Raw genomic sequence first — 21,364 nt, 5'->3', positions numbered from 1 at the left:
ACAAGTAAAAGTTTATGTATTTTTAAGTATAAAACATAACATTTCATAAAAAGAAATGATAAAGAAATATATGAAACAAAAGAAAGAACATTTCACAAAAACAGCAGCAGCAGTAAAAACACAATATTTCAGAAAACACACTAACTGGCCAGTGTAACAGGCCACGAGCTTCCATCCCTCCAGGGCCTGTGCGGTTCCGGGACTCTCCAGCGAGCAGAAGAAATTGTGGCCGACCCCTCCCACCCCGGACACAAACTGTTTCAGACTCTCCCCTCTGGCAGGAGGCTGGACCAAAACCTCTCGCCACAGAAACAGCTTCTACCCGTCAGCAGTTGGCCTTGTCAACAAGGCCCGGGACCCCCACTGTTACTGACTCTCATGATCCAACCAATAACACCCCACCCCAAATACTAAATCTTAGTACAATAGAGCAAAAAATACGCCAGCACTTTTGCATCTAGCAATTCTTACTGTCACTTTTTTAGATGTCGTGTCTTGTCATGTCTTAAGATATCTTATGTTGATCTTTGGTCGGTTTTAAATTTTATGTTGATTTTATGATGGTTTCCCATGATTGTGTTAAGAAGCAACGGATTGTAGCACTGTGCTAAGACCAAATTCCCCTCCGGTACAATAAAGTGTATTCTATTCTGTTCTATATATTCTATTTATTTTGTCAATTTCATATTTTTATATTTTTAAAGGTATTATTGCGCACCTAGTCACCAAAGCAAATTCCATGTATTTGTAAAAACAACTTGGCAATAAAGTTGTTTCTGATTCTGACACACGTCAGAAATACTGCACTAACTGCGTTTAAACTTTTTGGCCACTAGATGCCAGCATTGTTCAAAATTGCGCTTTAACTTGCAACAGAACTCCAGACAGCAAACAGTTACTCCTGTTTGTTGCACTGTGTAGTGGCACTACACCAATCTTTGACCAAGTTGTTTTAGGCTATTTATTTAATAGCACCATCACATTCTGTAAAAGCTAACACAGTGTCAGTTCTAATGCAGCCTGAATAGCCTCCTAGTTTATTCACCCTATTTATTACTCGATGGTGTGTTGGGCTTTATTATTTAGCCTTTTCTGTAATGTTACAACGGCGTCTTAGATCGTTATTTGACATATGTTCATATTATTCTGTATAATATTGCCTTATAGTTAATTTTCACATAGGAAGCGACTGCTAAGCCGGGTGGTGGTACGGTGATCTGAAGGGAGGGGGAGGAGGGAGAGATGAGGCAGAGGGGAAAAGAGATATGAGGAGGGAGGGGTGTGGGGGGTGGATTTACTGGGACTCAGACAGACAGCAGACCGGCTGTCCCGAGCTGCGCTGATCCTTCACTCTCAGGCTGGGAGAGCCTGCTGCCTCCCCTTTATCACTGGCCACCTGCCTCTCCGAGAATAACACAGCGGCGTCAAAACGACCAGGGCGAGCAGAGCCAACCTCTCCGGCTTCCAGTACCGTCACTCCCCCCGCACCCCCGTCCTGCTGCGCACAGGGCGCACTTGGTGACCTGGGTTTGTTGTCGTTACCAGCAGAGGAGCGCTCAGCGACCAGAGCCGTCTAGCTGGTACAGCTCTCATCGAACCGGGCTACCCCCTCAGAGGAGCCACTTGCATGGATGCACCATGGCCACGTTTGTTTGCAGGGTTCAGTTTTTAGATGACACCGATCCGTTCAACAGCACCAATTTCCCAGAACCGACGAGACCGCCGCTGTACACCTTCAGGGAGGACATCCCACTCATCAACCAGTTAGCAGGCGTCCACCGGCTGCTCAAAGCTCCTCACAAGGTATCACCTAGACTTAACTTACCTAGCCTTATGAAAATATATTTATATAGGAATTTATAGTAAATTCCATCTTAAAGCATTATCACTAGTAACCTAGCTCAAGGACAACTAAAAATCAAAATACAAATCGTTCATGTCCAGATTCAAACACATATTGGTGTGAACACATTGGTTTTAATCAGGACAACGCCAGATTGTTTTGCCACTTTTTACCACACAGCTGTTTTTTTTTTTCTTCAAGCCTACTGCAAATAAACTTCTATACCCACCATTCAGAGGCTAGCCTATTTTGAGAACACATGCAAGCTCAAGTGATTGGTTCTCCAGCCAGAGGACTGAAACAAGGTTGCAAATGTTTGCCTCCAAGCCCACAGCAACATCAAACATGGACTTCCCTTGTTTTAGACTAAATATCATGATTTAATCCCATGTTGGCATACATTTGAAAAAGATGCTGGATCAGCACCAAGAAACCTTGAAGCAGGCCTCTAAACTTTGACCTCTCTAAAGGAGCTAGAGTGAAGTAGCAGTGAAGTGAATAATCCTTTCTTATTGATGAATCTAAGTTGCATGCTGCTTAGCATGTCAAAGTCACAGGTGTGCAAAGGCATCAGTGAAACTAGATATATCCTGAGCCGCCTTATTCATCTGCAAGTGACAGCTATAAAGCTCTGGTGCAGAGCGAAGAGCCTTAATCACAGATGATCAAATTTAGAGGGGAGTTTCAGATAGCGGTGGGTGTGTGAGTGCGTGAAAGTGTCTGTGTACCATTTTTGGTGATTTTCAATGTTTAAGAAAGGGGGGGGGAAACAGCAAAACATTCTTTACTGACAAGACTGAGTCACGCAAACACATGAACACACCCACAGAGGATAAGTTAAGCAAAAACTACTTGACCTTGCTGTTGTTCTACGTTTGCAAGTAGATGCTATTTAATTTAAACCAAATTGAATTGAAAATAAAAGTGAGACACGGAGAGAAAGAATGAGTTCCACTGTTGGCACACTACCCTGACTGCAAACCCAGCGCTCAACAGCGGAGTGGTTTTCCAGACCAAGTAGATCTTTCGCTGCCCCATCTTTAAAAGCCACAAAACAAATGAAAAATGGTCCACAGCACAGAAAAGCTTATGATTACAACCTACACACGGGCAGATGGCACAGCCTGCGTTCTTGTTTGCAATTTTGTTCACATCAGGAAGAAGGCTGTGCGCAATGGCAACTGGATATTGTGCTTAGATTATAGGGATAAAACTGAACTGTTGCAAATTTGCCCGTCAGACTGTCCAGATCTAACAGTTGGTGTTTAAAAGGCTTGAATGTGATTATGTTATTGGAAAATGTCAAAGCTAGCAAGACAATTTCCTGAGCTCTTTCTCTCTTTTTGTCTTAACCTTCTGTGCTCTCCTCTGAGAAAAGCCTACTGTATTATTATGTTGCGATGGTAGAGCTCTGTGTATATGGTTAGCTGGGCTACTTGTAAAGTATAGGTCACTTGTCCCAGAATTCCTGTGGCCCAGGCCCTGGATCCCTGCGACACTTTGTTCCCCTCACTTTGGGTGCTGTGGTTTTCCTGACCTCTTCCTCCAGCCTCCTCTTCCACCTCCCTGACTGTGCACCAATTCGTACAGTCAAATATAAACACACATAAACACACACACACACACACACACACACACACACACTCACACACACACAAACACACACAAACACAAATAACGTTAGGCCAACTTGCCAGGGCTAAATTAGTGGATCACTGGTTTATGTCCATGGGATGTGTTTTTATCGAAACTGCTAAACAAAGAAGTTTCCTTTGGATTCTGACAGAAGATTTTATCACTGTCCTCTTCTAGGTTTAAAGAAATAAACCTGAAACTGATAAATGAGACTCAACGAAGTTCGTCAGAGTTGAACATTTGAATGTTAGTCATGTTGCAATGTAAAGATGTTACGAGTTAAATTAAGCAGGAAGACAAGTTATGCCCCCCAAAATGAAACATGGATGTTTAGCTGAATGCAGAAGCTTCACCATCAGTCAAACAGCTACACTTCTGCTACAGGGAAAAACCTCCCCCTCCTCTAAAAAGCAACAAAGCCTAGACTTAACAGCTCAACTTTTATTTCATTACCAAAGGGCTCCCATTAAAGCAACACTGGGAGATTTAATATCCTCATCCATGCCCTTCAAAGAGCCTGATCCTCTGTGGCTCTGATTTGTCTACACAAAAAAAAGTTCTTAAAAAGTCATCGTCTAAGTTACGTAAAGGCGCTGTTAACTGCCGACCCACCGTGATCGCCAGCAGGCTTGGTGTTGTTTTAACGTGGAAGTAATTACTCCCCTACCCCCACTTTTTTTTTTTTTTTTTTTTTCTCCGGTTCGCTCTTCTGGGAGAATTTGATTAAATGAGTGTAAAGTATACTAGCCACTAAGTGTTTCCCTGGCCTGTCCCGGAGCTTTGAGTGTGAAGAGCCTGCGGTTCCTTCTGGAGCCACCTCTTTACCGGCTCCGTCCAGCATGACGTGTTTTGTTATGTTATTACAATTACCCAAACCAAGCGTTTTAGGAAAGGGACACCCTTTGGAGGGTGAGCTGTTAACGTATTGTGTTACAGAATGGTCCGGGGCTCACTTCTTGCTGTCCAAGCAGTATTTGTATGATTGAGTAATGTGTGTAGATAAAGCAGAGAAGAAAAAGTGAGCAGGGAGCTGGAGGTGGTGGTGGGGCTCTTTCTTGGGACATGTGTTAGACAGAATGGGAGATTTTCACAGACATAAAGAAAGCCTCAATCAAGGACAAAACATACTGTTAAGTATATATGGAATATACATAAATATGAATAATGCTTGCAGATTGGGCACAAGAAAGGCTTTTGTCATAAAAATAGGGGCAGTGGGACAGGGCATGATTACCCCCAGTCCCCCACTGATGTCACTCCCATCTGCCTGAGTTGTACTCGTGTTTAGTGCTAATCAACTCCCCTCTACTTAGTCAAACCTAGATGTAAGATTTACCAGATCTCACATGCCGTATTGGCACGGAAAGTGTGAATAACAATGGTACTTCATTAGCTGATCAAATTGGGGTTAGACTGCAAAGATGGCCCTTAAAATATTTGTGTTTTTAGTTAATATTTTTAGCACACTAGCAGCCATGCAGGCTTTAGTGTTCTTTGGACCACTTTGGTCCATACTGAAATATATCATCAACTTTTGGATGGGTTGGCACAAAATGCTGAACTGACGTGCATCCCTTTGACTTTGGCGATTCCCTGACTTTTCATCTAGTGCCACCATGAGGTTGACATTTGTAGTTTTGCGGGAAATGTCTGACAGCTATTGGACTAATTGCCATGGAATTTGGCACACACATTCATGAATGATGAACTGTAACAACTTTGGGGATCCCTTAATATTTCATCTAGCACATGATGTCTAATACTTATATATTATATATAAGTAATATATATATAAGTAGTATATATATAAGTATCTGCCAAGCTAATGTCACTCCCATCTGCCTGAGTTGTACTCGTGTTTAGTGCTAATCAACAAATGTTAGCAAGTACACCTGCTAAACATCCACATGTTGACATTATCACTGTGACCATGTTGCCACGCTAGGTTGCTTACCATTTTTCCCCTTGTCCGTGCTATGTCACAGTCATAGACTGTATATAAGAAGTGGACGTAGACATCGTGACGTCACCTGTGGGTTTGTGGATTGCCGTTTTAAAGCCTCGAGTTTGGCCGATAGGGTGCTGCCATGTTGCGTTTTTGTAGGTGAGACCATAAACACATTAGGAAAGTGTTTACTGAGGTAATAAATCAGCTGAGAAGTGGGGTCATTTTACCATTATTTCTGAGGGAACCGGACTCCTCTTTTGCAACCAGAAGAGTTGCCCCCTGCTGGCCGTTCGATAGAATGCAGGTTAAAGGGACTTCGCATTGGACCAGCAGAACCCAAAGTTTGTTTGTTGTTTGATTATGGCACATGATACCTTGCTCTGATCTTGGGATTGCTTAAAGAATATGATAAAGTACTGCAAAGTTTAACAACATGGATGAGCTTCTCCTTTGAAACCCTTTGGCCTTGGCAGTGCCCCCCTTGAAATCCCAGCCCCTGCAGAGTGTGGACACACCCACACTCGGGCTCTTGTGTGCATGCTGCTTCAGAGCAGAGTAAATATAGCAAGGTTATATTTATGCTGTGAGGCCATCCGACAGTCCGTCTCTCTGTTTCCGAGTGAGAAGGAGGGACAGACAGAGAGCAGCACCAGGTCTTGTGATCTGCGGTCCCTGCTGCTCAGAGATCGTCGTCATGCAGCTCGCCTAGACGGCCAGGGGGCGTTTGGCAGCACTCCCGAGGCCGGGCTAGGTTAGGCCTACCAATATCATAGAGGTGCTAAATCCTAACTCATCTCATGACTCTGATCTCATGCACCTATTCATACACCAACAACTTTAACAATAAGGTGCAAAGCTGATTGCTGATTGTAACAAAAATGCAATGAAGTTTGTTACTTTTTATGAGCTGTAGCTGGGATGGCTGCTTGCACCTGCTATCAGCTTGTGACTGTACTCATAAACATCAGTGGTGGTGGTGATTGTGTGCAGATATATTACTGTGCACCTGGTCTCAAACTCTGCAGGGTTTCTCATTACACAGCATCGTGGGTTAATTCTGACGTAGGCTGCTCTGCAATGCTACCTTAGATCATGGAACCGTAGTTGGCATGGGTGCAAGACTGGTGTGATCTTGAGAAGAACAGAACCACAGCACAATCTGCAATGCGTATAAATGTACATGTGTAAATGATGTATGTGGGAAGGGCTGTGATTGCTTCCTCCACAAACATACAGACTTAAATGTGCTGTAGTTTCACATTGTACACAATTCAAGCCTTTTAAATGCATGACGTCCACTACAGTAGACAGATATTTGGAAGACATTTTGAGCCATTCATGTTATAGTACCATATCCCAACCACCATTGGTTGGACCGCCAAAGTGTTGTCTACAATTCCATTTGTTATATTTCACATCATTTTGATATATTGCAATAAATACGATGTTAGAAATTACTTTTATCTAGAATTTAATAATATTTTTTAATTATGATATAATTTACACTTGAATAACTTTGTGTGTTCATACCACTTACTTTTTTTGGACCTATATTGAGTTCCATTGAATCAGTTTTTATGCTGTTGATGTATGTCAACAGATTTCAAAATTCAATATATTAGGAAAAAAAGTTTATAGGGATACATTTGTTTAAAAGTAAAAACAAAAAAGATTACTTTGGGATTTAATAATTCAGTGTCATTTTTCTCACACCTGGTATTTAAATGCAACAAAATCTTTCTTTCTGTCTCTGTGTTTCCGGTGTTCTGGTTTTGGTTTCATGTTCTGCAGTCTTTATAGCTATGTCTCTACTAGTTTATTCCCCTAACAGCTTTATAATGCCAAAAGCAGAGCCACACCGCTTACGGCTCTCCCACTTTTCATGGATCACTGTACACACTCGTGTCAAATTCGAGCCCCATAAACCGGCTTTATTTTACGGGCCCAAATTGTTTTACAAAGGGGTGTGAAACACATGCAGAGACATAGTGAGGGAGCATTAAAAAATAGTGGGCCGAGAGACCAGTGTCATTCCTGTGGGTGGTTCATGTACGTACATTACAGCCTGGCCAGGGAAATTTCACATGCCACCCTGTATGTCCAAGTGCTCAATCATATTTTCCATCCCTAATTTAGGTATACAGGCCAAATTTAAGACTGTAACCACTTTTAGTTTAATCCAATCTAGTATTGTAGTTCACGTCCATTTCAACGCTTTGTATTGAAAGGATTTTCTTTCTCTCTTTTCCATAGCTTGATGACTGCACGCTGCAGCTTTCCCACAATGGCACCTATTTGGATCTGGAGTCCTCTCTGTCAGAGCAAAGGGACGAGCTGGAAGGCTTTCAGCAGGATGAAACAGGGTGAGACTGATTCACTTTTACACCCTCTGAAACAGTCAGACATTGACAATCTCACTCTTCACTGTCAAAACATCTCAAACCATTTGAGACAAAGTGATGAGTCCCTTTGCCCCCCCCCTCCCCTGCACACACACACACACGCACACACACACACACACACACACGCAGTTTCTCTATTCTTATAAAATGTGAAGAATCACAAGCTGCTGGATATGGATTTCTTGGAAGCACAAGTTCACGGAAAGTATGAAGCGCTCTGGAAAGCAGGACAGATATGCCCTCCCTTCCACGGCTACAGCTTGTCTCTCACTGTGTTTTTACTGAACTGATATTCTGATCTTTTCGACAAAGTTTCACAGTTCACAAACCTGTCAAATGTAGAAGAGTCGGCATGATCAATGTGTAACAGTACTGTCGTGAAGTATTTTCAGTCTCTCAGATCTCTCGGTAGCAGTGCTGGTGTCTCTCTTTGGGTCAAAAAGAGAAATGTAAAATGGAAACCTGCTACTAGAGCTCAGGATTTCCTCCAGAAAATTGCATAGCAGAGGTGGTGAGCCATGTAGATCTTGACACATGTTGTCTTGTGATCAATTTAGTTAGTAAATTGTGGCTTAAACGATAGTGACACAGCGTCAATAAATATGAGCTTGAATGAGCTACTAACACAAAACTTAGTACAATACCTGTAAATGGCTTCCACAGAAATATGAACCCAATTAGCCAGATGGTGTTTAAGGCCCAAAACACAAATGCCAACGTGTACCTCAAAACACGGCTGACACATTTACACCAGTTTTGGCATGTGTCATGTGGATTGGTGCATGTGGGTGTGTTCTATTCATTCTTGCCATTTTTTTATGCCTTCACTCAAATTGTGGTGAGCTGGAACGAGCTAGAGACATAAACTTCTACATAACTGGAGATGACAAGCAAGTGCTTCACAAAAAATATGAGCCCAATCAGCCTAATGGTGGCGCTATAACTAACCAACAGCCAAAGAAAGTGACATAAGTAATTGAAGGTGTGCTTGACTTCATGCGGCGCTTCTCAGCGCTGATTTAAAGTGATGCATGCTGGACGGCATGCTGGTTAGATATTTTGTCTCATGTCACATGACATTAAAATCTTGTGGGAGCAAGGCAAGGTAGTTTTCTGATTCCAGCTACCACAGTTGCTTTTTTTTTTACCTACAAATGAGTCATTGTTTTAAGCTCACAGTAAGCTCAAGCACTCAAGTAGAATGTGTCAGACTTGACAGCAGTGCTTTTATACCCCACCCCTGATGTATGATGATTAATGTGTTTAATTCGATCACTAGGAACCTCTACAAATGCAAAAAAACAAGGCATAACAAATCACACTATAAATTGTTTGTCCAATCACTGCAAAACTTGCAGTATATGTTTTATAACAACATTGAACCATGTGTGTGAAATTGTTTAGATATCACTCGAACTCAAAAGGGCTTGAACCTGGGAATTGCAGCCTTGGCTATACTGAAATACTTGCATTTTCTGTGTGAAATAGCACTTCAGTGTTTGCCAGGAGTACAATATGTAAAGATTCAATAATTTCATCATCTCAGGTTTTCCTTCATTAAATAAAATGACAAATAGCTTTCCAATCTTCATATATCAACATATGTCATTATGTCTGTGTATTATGGCAAACTGACCCTGGAGCTGCTATAAATTATAATAAGCCAATCACATTTGATTTTCCATACCTGACAGCAATGTAATGTTATAAGTTACTGTTATTGTCTTTAATCTAATAATAATAATATTAATCGTTATTTATGGAGCACTTTTCAAAAACCATGTAACAAAGTGCTTTCACAGATTTAAGTTTCACCAGTGGTTTAACAATAAGCCAGTTTTGCTTAGCTGACCAGGTGTTGTTAGTTTAACTAATTAGCTGTATAATGGACATTATCTATTATGTATTCCTTCAGCTGATGTACAGTAACATTGTCAGTGGTGAATTAGTTCCCAGTACCAAAACATTAGATAAACTGTGTTCAGTGCTGCTAAAGTCACGACTTTAGAAATGTGCTTTGCTCTCTGCTGTTGCGTCCAACATGGGTGACAAAACATCGTCACATATAACTCTGACAAATACACAGCTGTTAACTGGCTGCATATGTAAGTGTGTGGCAATGTGTGTTTGTGGAGAGTTGTGGCATGTTGATCTGTTTGGCGGCTGGGGGCCACAGCATGAAAAGTGATGGCAGACCCACAGTGTCTGTGTGTGTGTGCTTGTTTCCATGTGTACATTTTATTTGTTTATCTGTGTGTATGTGTGCGTGTGTGTCTTTCTTATGAGCCTCTTAAGCAATGTGACAGATGATGGACAGGTGAATAAAGGCATGTGCGTGTTTCTGGACTGATTGAGATGTTGGGGAACTTGTCGGATTGGACAGGCCTGTCTGTCAACCTGTCACCCTATGAAACATGGCTTTTACCAAGGTCAGACTGTTCTGATGAATCACACACTGGTTTGGGTTTGACCCTTTCTTGGTGAAACATGGGTTGGGGATGGTTGCTAAGCCTGTCCTCCCATTTGTTGAAAGGACAAGATTTATACATTGTCAAAAATGAATAAACTCAATATCTCAGCATCACACCACATATTGTTCTTGTGAATTTATAGATTTTGGATGTGGCCATACAATCAGCTTTTCTGAATCATGAAATTGGCTTTTGGACACGGTTCATGTGTGACAATCCTGAACCAGAGAAATTGCCTTTCAAAAAAAGGCCTAGGGTGTTAAAAAGAGTAGTGATTTTCACTCAGAATTTATGTTCCCACGCTTCAAAAATGTGTGGGGATTCCAGCTGCGGCAGGACACTGCTCACCGCAGTTGACAGTAAACAAGGTCCTCTGGTGGCGAGGACGGCTCGGAGTATGCTTTCACTAAAAGAAAGTGAAGAGAAAAAGTATGAGGAAACTGCTGTAGAGTAGCCACTCTCACTCGATGCCTTTTGAGATGTTTTTCAAAATAAATTGAAATAGGGTATTTTTAGTGTAGATGCTGGCAACTCTGGCATTCTTAAACAAAACATCATTTGATAACTAACGCCAGCTAGCCACCTTCTTACCCTACTTTTCCCATTTTACCCTACTGCCCTCTGGGTGCAGCTGCAGGAGGGTTCGCTTTGGGCCTGATCTTCTCAGCCATAACCGCCTTAAATAAATAGCCTCGCTGAACTGACCTGAGAGTGTACTGTTGTTGTCTGCTGTGTACAAATTTCCCCTCGGGGACAATAAAGTCTGAAGCATTTTTAACTCTAAATATCCTTTTTTTATCCTCACAGTTATAAATGTTAATGTTGAATCTTCTTTTCATACTCCCGTGGTTTCACCTTGTTTTCCTCCCGCTGTTCTCCGAATGGCATAAACCCTCTCTCTCCGACACAATACATTATCGGACAGGTACAGTAAGAAACCTGAATTTGCAAGAAAAACACAGCTCTATCAGCATCTTGTTAACATTTTGCTCTATTTCCGAGCAAAGCTGATAACAGCAGCTTAACAGAGGGATAAGAGGCCAGCTGGTCTCTTGTTTGGGTGTGTGTTATCCTTACTGCATGTTATGTGTAACGGGTGTATTGCGTCGGTGTGTGTTATCAGGGCAGTGCTTTCCTTGTTTCGCCTGGATGCTGTCAGCATATTAGTGATGTTAGTCGGTGATTAGTTCCTGCAGATTTGGAGGATAATGACTAAGGTTAGGAGAGGGAGTTTGAGTTGCTCTCAAAATACCATCATACTCCATATTTATGTTTGTGTGTCTTCATTTTGTTTTCCCACTGGAAATATGTTGTGCACGAATGTGTGCTCACCAAGGCACGTTGGTATGTGGAGGTGTGTAAGTGTGTTGTGTCTGATCCTGCTTTTCCGTAGTCTGTCCTCAAGGCTCAGATGCGTATCAGAATAGGGGTAGAAATCCAGTGCAGGCTATGTTTGTCTGCATTCCCATTATGCTAGCTGCCTCCGTGTGCTAAAAAACAAGGTCCATCAAAACAAGTCCTTGCCATATTTTGTCTTGAAATCTAAATTTTCTTAACACAAGCAACACAACTTTTGTTTTCCTTAAAGCAGTAGCCAATTGGGTGAGATAATTGCACTTCCTTTTCCAACTCTGTTTCACTTATTGCAAGATGCTTTTCTCTAATAATCAATCGCATATAAATCTCCAAACAAGACAGATTACTGAGGTTGTTCCAAGAAAATTACACTTGATTCCAGAAAGTACATGAAAGTTAGGCCGTGGTTGAAATGAGACAATCAGCTGCTTTCACAAAGATTTTTTTGAATTGATAAGAAGACTTCTTGCTTCTTTCTTCGCCAGGTCCAGAGGGAAGAAGCACAGTGTTATTCTACGGACCCAGCTGACCGTCCGTGTACACGCCTGCATCGGTGAGTGCTGTGTGACATGTTTATATGTGTGTTTAAGATGAGCTCCTCCCAGCAAACACACTTCACAAGCAGGCCTAAGAATACATTGCACTCCATGTTTAGATGGCTGTCCAGGGTTTTACATGTGGCACATGCTGGGGTCAGACCTGAGACCTCCCACTCAGAAGCAGGTTTGACTGGTATGTGAATTTTTCTACATTCAGTGAAGAATTAAGGTCATGTCAGTAATTGCATTAAACAGGAATTGTGGGAGCTTTTACATGGTTCAGAGAGGGTAAAGCGAATGGGAGCTTTTTATGTGTATGTGGCTGTAAGTGTTATCACAGAAGCAGCTCAGTTTTTTTCTTCCCAGTGTGATGACCTCGACTGTTCTCAGTTTGCAATGTTGAAGATGAGTAGGAAGGAGTTGTGAATTTCATTGAAAGTTAGAGGGTCGCTGAAGAAAAAGAAAGCAGCACCGGAGGGAAAATATGTTCTGATGAAAGTAAAGAGAAAGAACTAAGATTTGCAAGGGTGGGAGGGAATGATAGGAGATGGAGTTGAGAGGTTTTCAGGTCAGAGCCAACAACTACTTTGTTTTACAATGAGAACACAGACAACAGAATCTTAGGCCTGTGCCTAGTAGCTCACAAGGCAAAGTAAGCTGTAGATAAATAGAGTTTTCACATTCGTGATTTTTTAATTTCAAAAGAACTTAGTTGATGTAGCTGAATAGTTTTTTGGAACTACAGTATTTCAGTCGTACACAGCCTCCCAACACCCAGGACCATTCATGTATCTAAAAAACAATAAAAAACATAAGCCACATAATTTTTATTAGCAACATTTTAGAGATGGCAATGACGGCCGGTCATTTGGACACGTGGATGATTTTGGTGTCAGCCAGCCCAGTCATATAACAAACGATGAATTCCTTTTTTCTTCTTCTTCTTTGTCATCTGTGTCTCACGAGGGTCTTCACTGGCCACTCACTCTCTGCAACTGAGTCTCTTTATATCCATTAAAATCCCCCCACTCTTTCTTACTCTCTTTGCTGTGGGTCTGTGCTCCTTTCTCCTCTCCTCCATGACTCATCTGCGTGGCCAACATTCTCCATGCCAGTGATAGCCGTGCTAATTTGGGCCCCTAGAATCAGTGCCTTGGATTGGTTGAGAACGTGATGAGGTGAAAGGGCACCAGTAGTGGGACCAATGGTGTTAAGGAGAGAAACCATGCAAATACACAAAAATAAAATCAGTTTCTCAATTTATTATGTACATAGGTGACATCATTTACATGCCAAGAAACACCTGATTCTAAACTAATTCTAAACTTGATTCTAATCATAAGTGACTTTAAGATATATTTCTGCAACATGGTGTAAAAAGCAATTTACATTGACCCAATCTTAGGAACATGACCCATGAACTTGCACCCTATTCCCAATCTTTATGAGACTGATATGGACATATGGCTGCTGCTGGCTCTCTGAAGTCCCTAACCTGACTTAAGTCTGTAACCACCTGCCTCCAACATTTACACACATACACTGTTCGCAAATGCCTTAGTGAATGGAGTGTGAGGTGGTGTAACTCACGCCTGTGCACATGTAACACACACACCCACCCACACACACACACACACACACACACACACACACACACACACACACACACACACACACACACACACACACACACACACAAACAAGCTCTTATGAGGGATCTTCTCATGGCTCATCTTGGTTTGAAGAAAACTAGTGCTGGGCCATATTTGTTTGTCAACTTCTTACTAGAACGGAACTGTTTATTGGAGAAAAGGCTGCGGCATCACCATATGAGTGGCATTTCCTTTAGAAAGGCATGAGTAAAACTCGAATTTTGCCCAGTGCCAAGGCTCGATGATAGAGTTTGCTCACTGTATTGACCACAATCCAGATTTCATTCAGCTTGGCACAGATGCTGGGCAGCAACCAGATCCTGACTAGAGTTGATATTCTAGACTGGCACTTCAGTAAATCTGCTGCATTAGACTGACATATAATCAGATGGCATGGGCAAGTCAGAGGGATCCCTTCACTTTAAAGATCTACTGATCTACTGACCATTTTCCACCCCCTCTCAGAGTTGCTTTCCACTCATCTAATGCTCTCTAATCCTCCGGGGCCTTGACCTTCAAATCACTAGAGTTTTGGTCAGCATGCTATCCACTAAATGAAAAGCCTGTCCCAATCACGGATACAAAATGCTTCCAGAATCAAATATATATATTACTCATTAGTTGGTCATTATAGCAGCATAGCATGTCACGGATTTGAAGTGAAGTTTAAGTGCGGGGATTGCTGCCTGCGCTACATCCATGATAAGTATTTGATTCATGTGATTGAAATGAAGGAAAGGATCAATTCCTTACAGATTTTAATAATCCTACTGGCTTCATCAGCATTCACTTTTGCATGACAAGTATCAGGATTTGATTGTATTAATGTCAAACGTCAGGAAGGTCTTAACCTTCTTCAGTCATTTTTCAGGGCCGTGAGGTTGACTAAAACGACTATTAACTATGAGAAACACTGCGCTCCATGGTATTTCTTGGCACCACTGCTAGCGGACAGATCTAATTACAAGCCAACTTAAGATTAAGGACGCTCTGTGATGCGTGTATGTGTGAGTGAGTGTGTGGTAATGTGTGTGAGTTAATAAGTTGTTCTGTTGTATGTGAAAAGGAAGACGCATTGATGTGGTCAGCAAGCAGACCCTTTGTCTGCTGGTGTAAGCACTACTCTGCAGGCAATGTGTGTACACTGGAGAGGCCTTCGTGCCACATTAATGATCCAGCTCACTCATGGCATGAACACCACCGGGAGATTAGGGTCAATTTTAATTTTTCTTTTCAATACGGGGCTGGTGTCCTAAAGGTCCTCAGTTTTTCCCATTTTATATCTCTGTTTCATTTGTGCTTTTATCTCACACTATCTACTCGTGTGCCCCCTTTTTTATGTTTCCTCCTCCTCTCTCGATTGATCCCGTGGTCTGCAGTCCCGACAGAGTGCCAATCAGAACCCCTTGTTTAAGGGTTAATTTTAGCCATCTCTATTGCAGCAGAGTTGTTGTGGACCGTAGCTGAAGGGTGGAGAGAGGCGGTTGAGGGGTGGGGGTGAAGTGGAGGTGTTATCTTTAGAAAGTGTTGACAGCACAGAAACATGCGAGGATGGCAGCACAGTGCTAAATGTGAGAGTTGCAGGGAGCACGAGGGGCGAGAAAAGGTTGACTGAGGAACATAGAGGAGAATTGGAAAGAATAATTAGGAATTAAAAACTAGATTAAAAAAGAAACTGTACTAAGCAATCATTTTATCTAATGAAACTAGAAGTCTATGGTCCCACTAGCAGCATCAGTGGCACCTGTTGGCATCACAGTGCAAATTACATTCCACAATATTAGTGTCAAAGCAATTATCTATTAGGGATTTGAATTTGTTCAGTGTTATTATGTGGCTATGTAATATGCCACAGCAAGCATGACTGCAATCTGCTTATTTGATGGAAGTTTGACAAGTATTTTATGACATGACTTAGGTGCAAAGTTGACATATTGGCCTGAAGGCAATGCTATAGCAAAGTGTCCAAATTTGGAAAAGCTTCGTCCTCTTTGGAACATGAATGTGCTCTGCAAATTTCATGGTATCACCCTATTAAGGTTAAATATATTTTGCATGTGTACTTGAACATTTTTCCTGTCAGTGGCTCTAGAGGAAAGGTCAAGGCCTCACCTAAAACTTCATGACTGTCGGTATCATCTAGATTATACAGATATTTGAGATTAATAAAAATCTGATAACAAATATTGAATTTACTTATTTTTCAAGATACTAACACACAGACATTTTTATAAGGGTCCCTTAAAGCATCAATGTGTACGTTTTAGTGGCATCTAGTGGTGAGGGTTGCAGATTGCAACCAGTGGCTCACAGTGCGTTCATGTGCTCCTCGGAAAGTCCCATTGCCAGAGTTGTGAAGTCGTTCTTCTGACTTCATTGTGCGTTCATGTGCTCTTAAGTCGCAATTTGGAATCAACATGGACGCTACTACAAAGATGTGTTTGATTAGCATTATCAGAGCCTAAACAACACACAGGCATCTAGTTCATTATACGTGAAAAGCAAATCAACCGTTATAATAACCATATTACAAATTACATGTTTGAAAAATATGTAAATGCAATACAAGATTTTGCACACATCAAAGTTCTGTATAATCTTTATGTCCCATGTACACTTTATTTCTCTTTTTGCAATAAAGATTTAAGGAGGATAAAAAGATTCTGGTTATTCCAACATCATATCAATGCACCATCAGTCACCACTCACCCCTCCTTTTTCAAGCGTGCAGAAGAAGCTACGGTGGCCACCTATCGCCTCCTGTGTGCTAAATAATACCTGTTGTCCTCTATTTGTCCAAATTTCACTTCTTTTCTTACTTCTCCTTCTTCTTCTCCTTCTCCTTCTTCTTCTTCTTCTTCTTCATATGTATTCAAAGTAGTGACGAAACGCGCTCTGAAGAGCCGTTTGTCCATTTGGGCTACATTGGGCCCAACATGGTGATGTCCATGTAATGGGACCCATGTTGTATGTAGATAGAAATGGCTCATTCTAAGGTAATAAAAACATAACGTTTCATTATGTAAGGTCTTTATGAATCACTGAAAACATAGTTATGGATATTATATTGAATTTCTGTCAATAGATCCTCTTAAATATTACATACTGAACCTTAAATTAGTTTTTTTAAAGAATTCTAACAGCTTTGATATGTATGGTCACCAAAAATGTTAGCAAATTGTTGCCTTTTTAAGCAGATATGGAGCAACAATAGCATCTGGCTACTGAGGAAAAGTTCTGGCTTTTAAGCAGCGAAATTACATTATATGTTATCCAAAGTGACTTACAATTCCTATACATGTCAGAGGTTGCACCCCTCTGGAGCAACTAGGGATTAAGAGTCTTGCTTAGGGACACAATGGTGGATGGGTCACAGTGGGGGATTGAACCCAGGTCTCTCACACCAAAGGCAAGCATCTTATCCCTTGTGCCATCACCACCCCCAAATGTGCCACTATACTTACCAGATAGTTTGGGGGTGCTCAGGTAGCATACAGTTTAGTTACTTAACTGAAAACAGCTGCATGCTTCACTCTCACACTATGAAAGTGGTGAGAGTGAACCAGCAAATTTTTATATACAGTCTATGGAGTGGACCTAAAGTTGCAGGTGGAAAACCCAAAAAATTGGCAACTTTTCAGTTCTTTAAGCTGAAGAGAACTGCAGAGTCAGATAATTCTCTGTGGGTACCATTGTACATACAAGTAGTCATGTCAACAATTGTTAATATAAAAATATTGATTATAGCTGCTTTAAGTATTATAAATTAGTTTTTTGTTGTTTTTTTTTTTTTTTAATCCTCATTAACAATTACCCTGATTTATCTATTCTACAATTCAATTCAATTTTATTGTATATAACGGCAAATCAAAACAACATTTTTATCACAGCGCTTTTCATAAAAGAGCAGGTCTAGACCGTACTCTGTGACAACAATTCCCACCAAGGGCAAGCACTAGGCAAAACAGGCAAGGAAAAACTTGCTCAGGGTGGGCGGCCATTTGCCTCGACCGGATCTACACGTAACATAAAAAACAAGTTCAAGGCCAAAGATAGAAAAACATTAAAGATTAATGATAAATCCTCATATGAAACTGCAGAGACTGAGTGCAAACTATAATTTTCTCATTTGTACTCTGTTAAACTGCACACTACTTTTCACTTTGTTTTCAAAATCCCAAAGGTTTTGTTTCCCATGTGGCCTCATTTCCCAGCCTCTCCTGAACTGGAAGGATATGCAGTCATTAAACACAGTTTAAGTGATCAAATATAGAGAGGGTATGCTATCTGACAGGTAAAGCTCCCTGTAATGATTGTTACAGCAGGTGAAACAAAAGAGCCGGAGTGCAGAACAAAAGACCTTGCATGTGTTTTGGAGCCTGTTCAATCCCTTGGCACTTACTTCTGGAATGTAGCCCTTTTCCCCTAAAAAGTGGCTTCTATACTGTTGGATTTCTGCGCCCCAATTATCCGTCTCTAATCACCCCCCACAGTATTGTAAAGGAGAGGCAGGGACCAGAGGTTGAGGTAGAGTGAAGGTTGCTTTGATTTTCTCTAGTTGTGCTGTTACATAACAAATTTGCCGCTTGTTGAAAACAGAGATTGTGTTGCATCCTAGTATACGCCTGTCTTCACACCACTTTTGTTTCTCTCCCTTCAGTTCTAATATGTATTTAATGTATTTATCCTGCTTTGATTGGATAAAAAAGTAATAATAGGCCACTATACAAAAGCAACGGTTTATTATTATTAACTGTATTTATACGCTATGAAGAGATATTTTGAGGATTTAATGGCATCAGTGAGAGCTACACAAATCAAAGTCTCTGTAAATATGAGCTTACTGACATGGTGGTCTCTAGTGATAAAGCAGCAGTAACTATTCACTGTTCATTCATTCCTGCCACCACTGCAGTTTTCCTAGAGTTTATCCCATCTTTCAAGGCCATCTCCCAGCGCCTTTTAGTTATTTCTCCCAGGAAACAACCTGATCCAAGGGGCGTGTGCGTCACGGCAGGATGCCCCTCCCCCCCCTCCAAAAAAAATCTAAATACACCTGCAATTTTAAGCAGAGTTGGACTGAACTGAAGCCGAAATATTGGCATGTATGAGCTTTACCGGTGGGGGTGCCGTGTTAGTGACAGCAGTCTGGACTTGAAATGCTGCAGAAAGAGGTGACTACAGCTGTCTTTAACAGCGATTTACTGTGTTGGTGTCCCCCCCGCTGTGCGAGATAAGGCCTGGTAATGGCATGGTGTGACAGGGAGTTAATGCTTGGTAATGGGAAAGCTGGGAGGGGGCAGTGGTGTTGAATATCTGTGGCTATGCAGTCAGAAAACTCCAGACACATACATTGACTCTAATATCTGTGCTAACCTTAGCCAACATGCTCTAACTAATTTTCAATCTGGCATAATAGTTTACCCTGCATTGTCCATTTGTCTCCATTTCTCCTCTACATCTCCTAACTGGTTTCATTCATCACCCTCCACTCCTGTTTAACCCCTGCATTTGTTTCTTTTCCTGGCCTGTCCGCTTTGCTCTCTACATCTATATTTACTCTGCTCAGCTTCCCATACTGTTTATGACTCTTTGTTCTCATAGACACCTGTGGCTTTGGCTCAAGGAGTTGTGCCTTATGATCTCTCTATGTGCACGTGTGAGTCAGCAAGGATATTTTGCCATGCTTATGAATTGTTTGCATGGTCTTTGACAAGTTTAAACCGGTCACTCAGTGTGTTTTATGTGTGCATGGCCATGATATTTTCCATGCAAATGTTTATGTGTCTTGTATTTTCTTTTCACTCACTATCTCACCATTACCTAAAATCAGCAGTGCCTTCAGAATACAGGGCATTTCACAGAGAAAAAGAAGGACTGACAAAATCACTCAAATAGTTTCCCCTCTACCCTCACCAGCAGCTGAGACCCTGAGGAGCGACTGAGAGCATTGCGCCCACATGAGTCATGCCTTAGTTACTGCTAAGGGAGATGGAGAGATGGGCTGATGAGGCATTAGGGATGGAGGTGTAGAGCAGTGGAAGTGGTAGAATAACTTTTCAGCAGTAGCTGCTGTAGAAAAGCCTGTAACGATCCTGCAGCTGTTCTCCATTTCTACTGCAGTAGCACTCTTGAAACTGTAAATAACTTGCTGTGTTGCTTTCTTATAGTTTAGTAGTAGATCATGTTGGAGAAGGGGAAACAAAATTATTATGTTCTCTGTAACATTAAGTTATAAACAGAAATAACAACTGTGCATATTGTGATGTGTACACTCAGCTGTCAAGCTTCACAATCCCATGTCATGCAGGGAAACTACAATGTGATTATTTATGATTTTTATGGTTTTGCTGTGTAATCCAGTTGCGCGTTGCAGATGTACGTCTCTATTGTCACCATGATCAGTTGCTCTGGCGTGGTGGGTCCTGTCTGTATTTTACAATGTTGTGCTTTCTGTGGATGTGGCAGGGTTTTCCCTGGGCTATACTTATGCTGACAAACATGAGCAGCCCAACTGTTGTGCTGTGGCACAACACGCTGCTATTTGGGGTTTGCTCTCCCAGCCCTCAGTGCACTTACTGGAAGAAAGTAAGACATATATCGCAACGTCTGTGTGTGTGTGTGTGTGTTTGGCTTTGTGTGCGTATGAGTGTTATGTCTGGGCTTGTTCATATGTGCACCTCCCCCCCCCACATACACACTCCCCGTGTGCCTACTCAAACCTCTGGCTGGTCTGTTTTAATCATTTTGAGACTATTACATAATGCAATAAAACATTACAATTACCACAAGCTAAACATCCAGAACACACATTGGAGAATCTGCAGGCTTGGCATCTTATCCAGCCGTGGGGTTTTAGAGATGATGGGTTTAGGGGATGTGTGTGGAGAGGGACGGGGAGAGGGATGATTTCCAGGGAAATGGTAAATCACTTAGGGAAGGAAACACAGGGGAAAAACAAAGAAAGGAGGAAATGCACCTGCCAGACAGCGCAGCAGCCCTTGGCCAGCAACTCCACACGTTATGTCATAGTTCTGTGCTCCGCTGACTTACAGGTGAGGAGAGTGAAGAAAGACAGACAGTTTTGCCAAAGGTGGTACAGTTCTACTCTTTTCTACACACAATCATTTTTGGAGTTCCTAACTTTAAAAAAATAGCTTAATGTGGCTCAATTAACAAGAAGTTAACTTTGCTTCTAATCAAGTCTAACATAAACAAATGCTTCCTGCAGTGCTATGCAGTATATCTTTAGTTTATCTTACACACACATGCACAAATAAACAAACACAGATACTGAGTTAATGTGCCCGCTAGCATTGTTTATACAATGTATAGTGTAAGCCAAAACCAACAGAATATAGTCTCAAAGAAGTGGAATAGATATGATCTCTTCTCTGTCTGTAAATATACTTAAATTATGTCATGACTCCTTTACACAGTAGCTTTTGTCATATGTCATCATGTCTGCTGTATTAGGGTCACACACAGGAATAAGCGCGCACACACACACACACACAC

The 21,364-nt window shown here is 41.5% G+C and overlaps 1 protein-coding gene across 1 annotated transcript in view; it reads left to right on the top strand.

The window, feature by feature from the left end:
• The first annotated feature begins 1,357 nt into the window (after nt 1-1,357).
• fhod3a (formin homology 2 domain containing 3a) overlaps nt 1,358-21,364 on the top strand; it is a 69,337-nt gene continuing 49,330 nt past the window's right edge. Inside the window, exons 1-3 of the mRNA XM_046059318.1 lie at nt 1,358-1,803; nt 7,680-7,789; nt 12,141-12,208. Of these exons, the coding sequence (XP_045915274.1) occupies nt 1,639-1,803; nt 7,680-7,789; nt 12,141-12,208 (343 nt within the window). The 5' untranslated portion in view covers nt 1,358-1,638. The remainder of the gene's footprint in view (nt 1,804-7,679; nt 7,790-12,140; nt 12,209-21,364) is intronic.

The sequence above is a fragment of the Micropterus dolomieu genome, linkage group LG09 (assembly GCF_021292245.1).
Source record: "Micropterus dolomieu isolate WLL.071019.BEF.003 ecotype Adirondacks linkage group LG09, ASM2129224v1, whole genome shotgun sequence".
NCBI lineage: Eukaryota > Metazoa > Chordata > Actinopteri > Centrarchiformes > Centrarchidae > Micropterus > Micropterus dolomieu.
The sequence above is the reverse complement of the archived record's forward strand: the minus strand, read 5'-3'. Positions and strand labels throughout refer to the sequence as shown.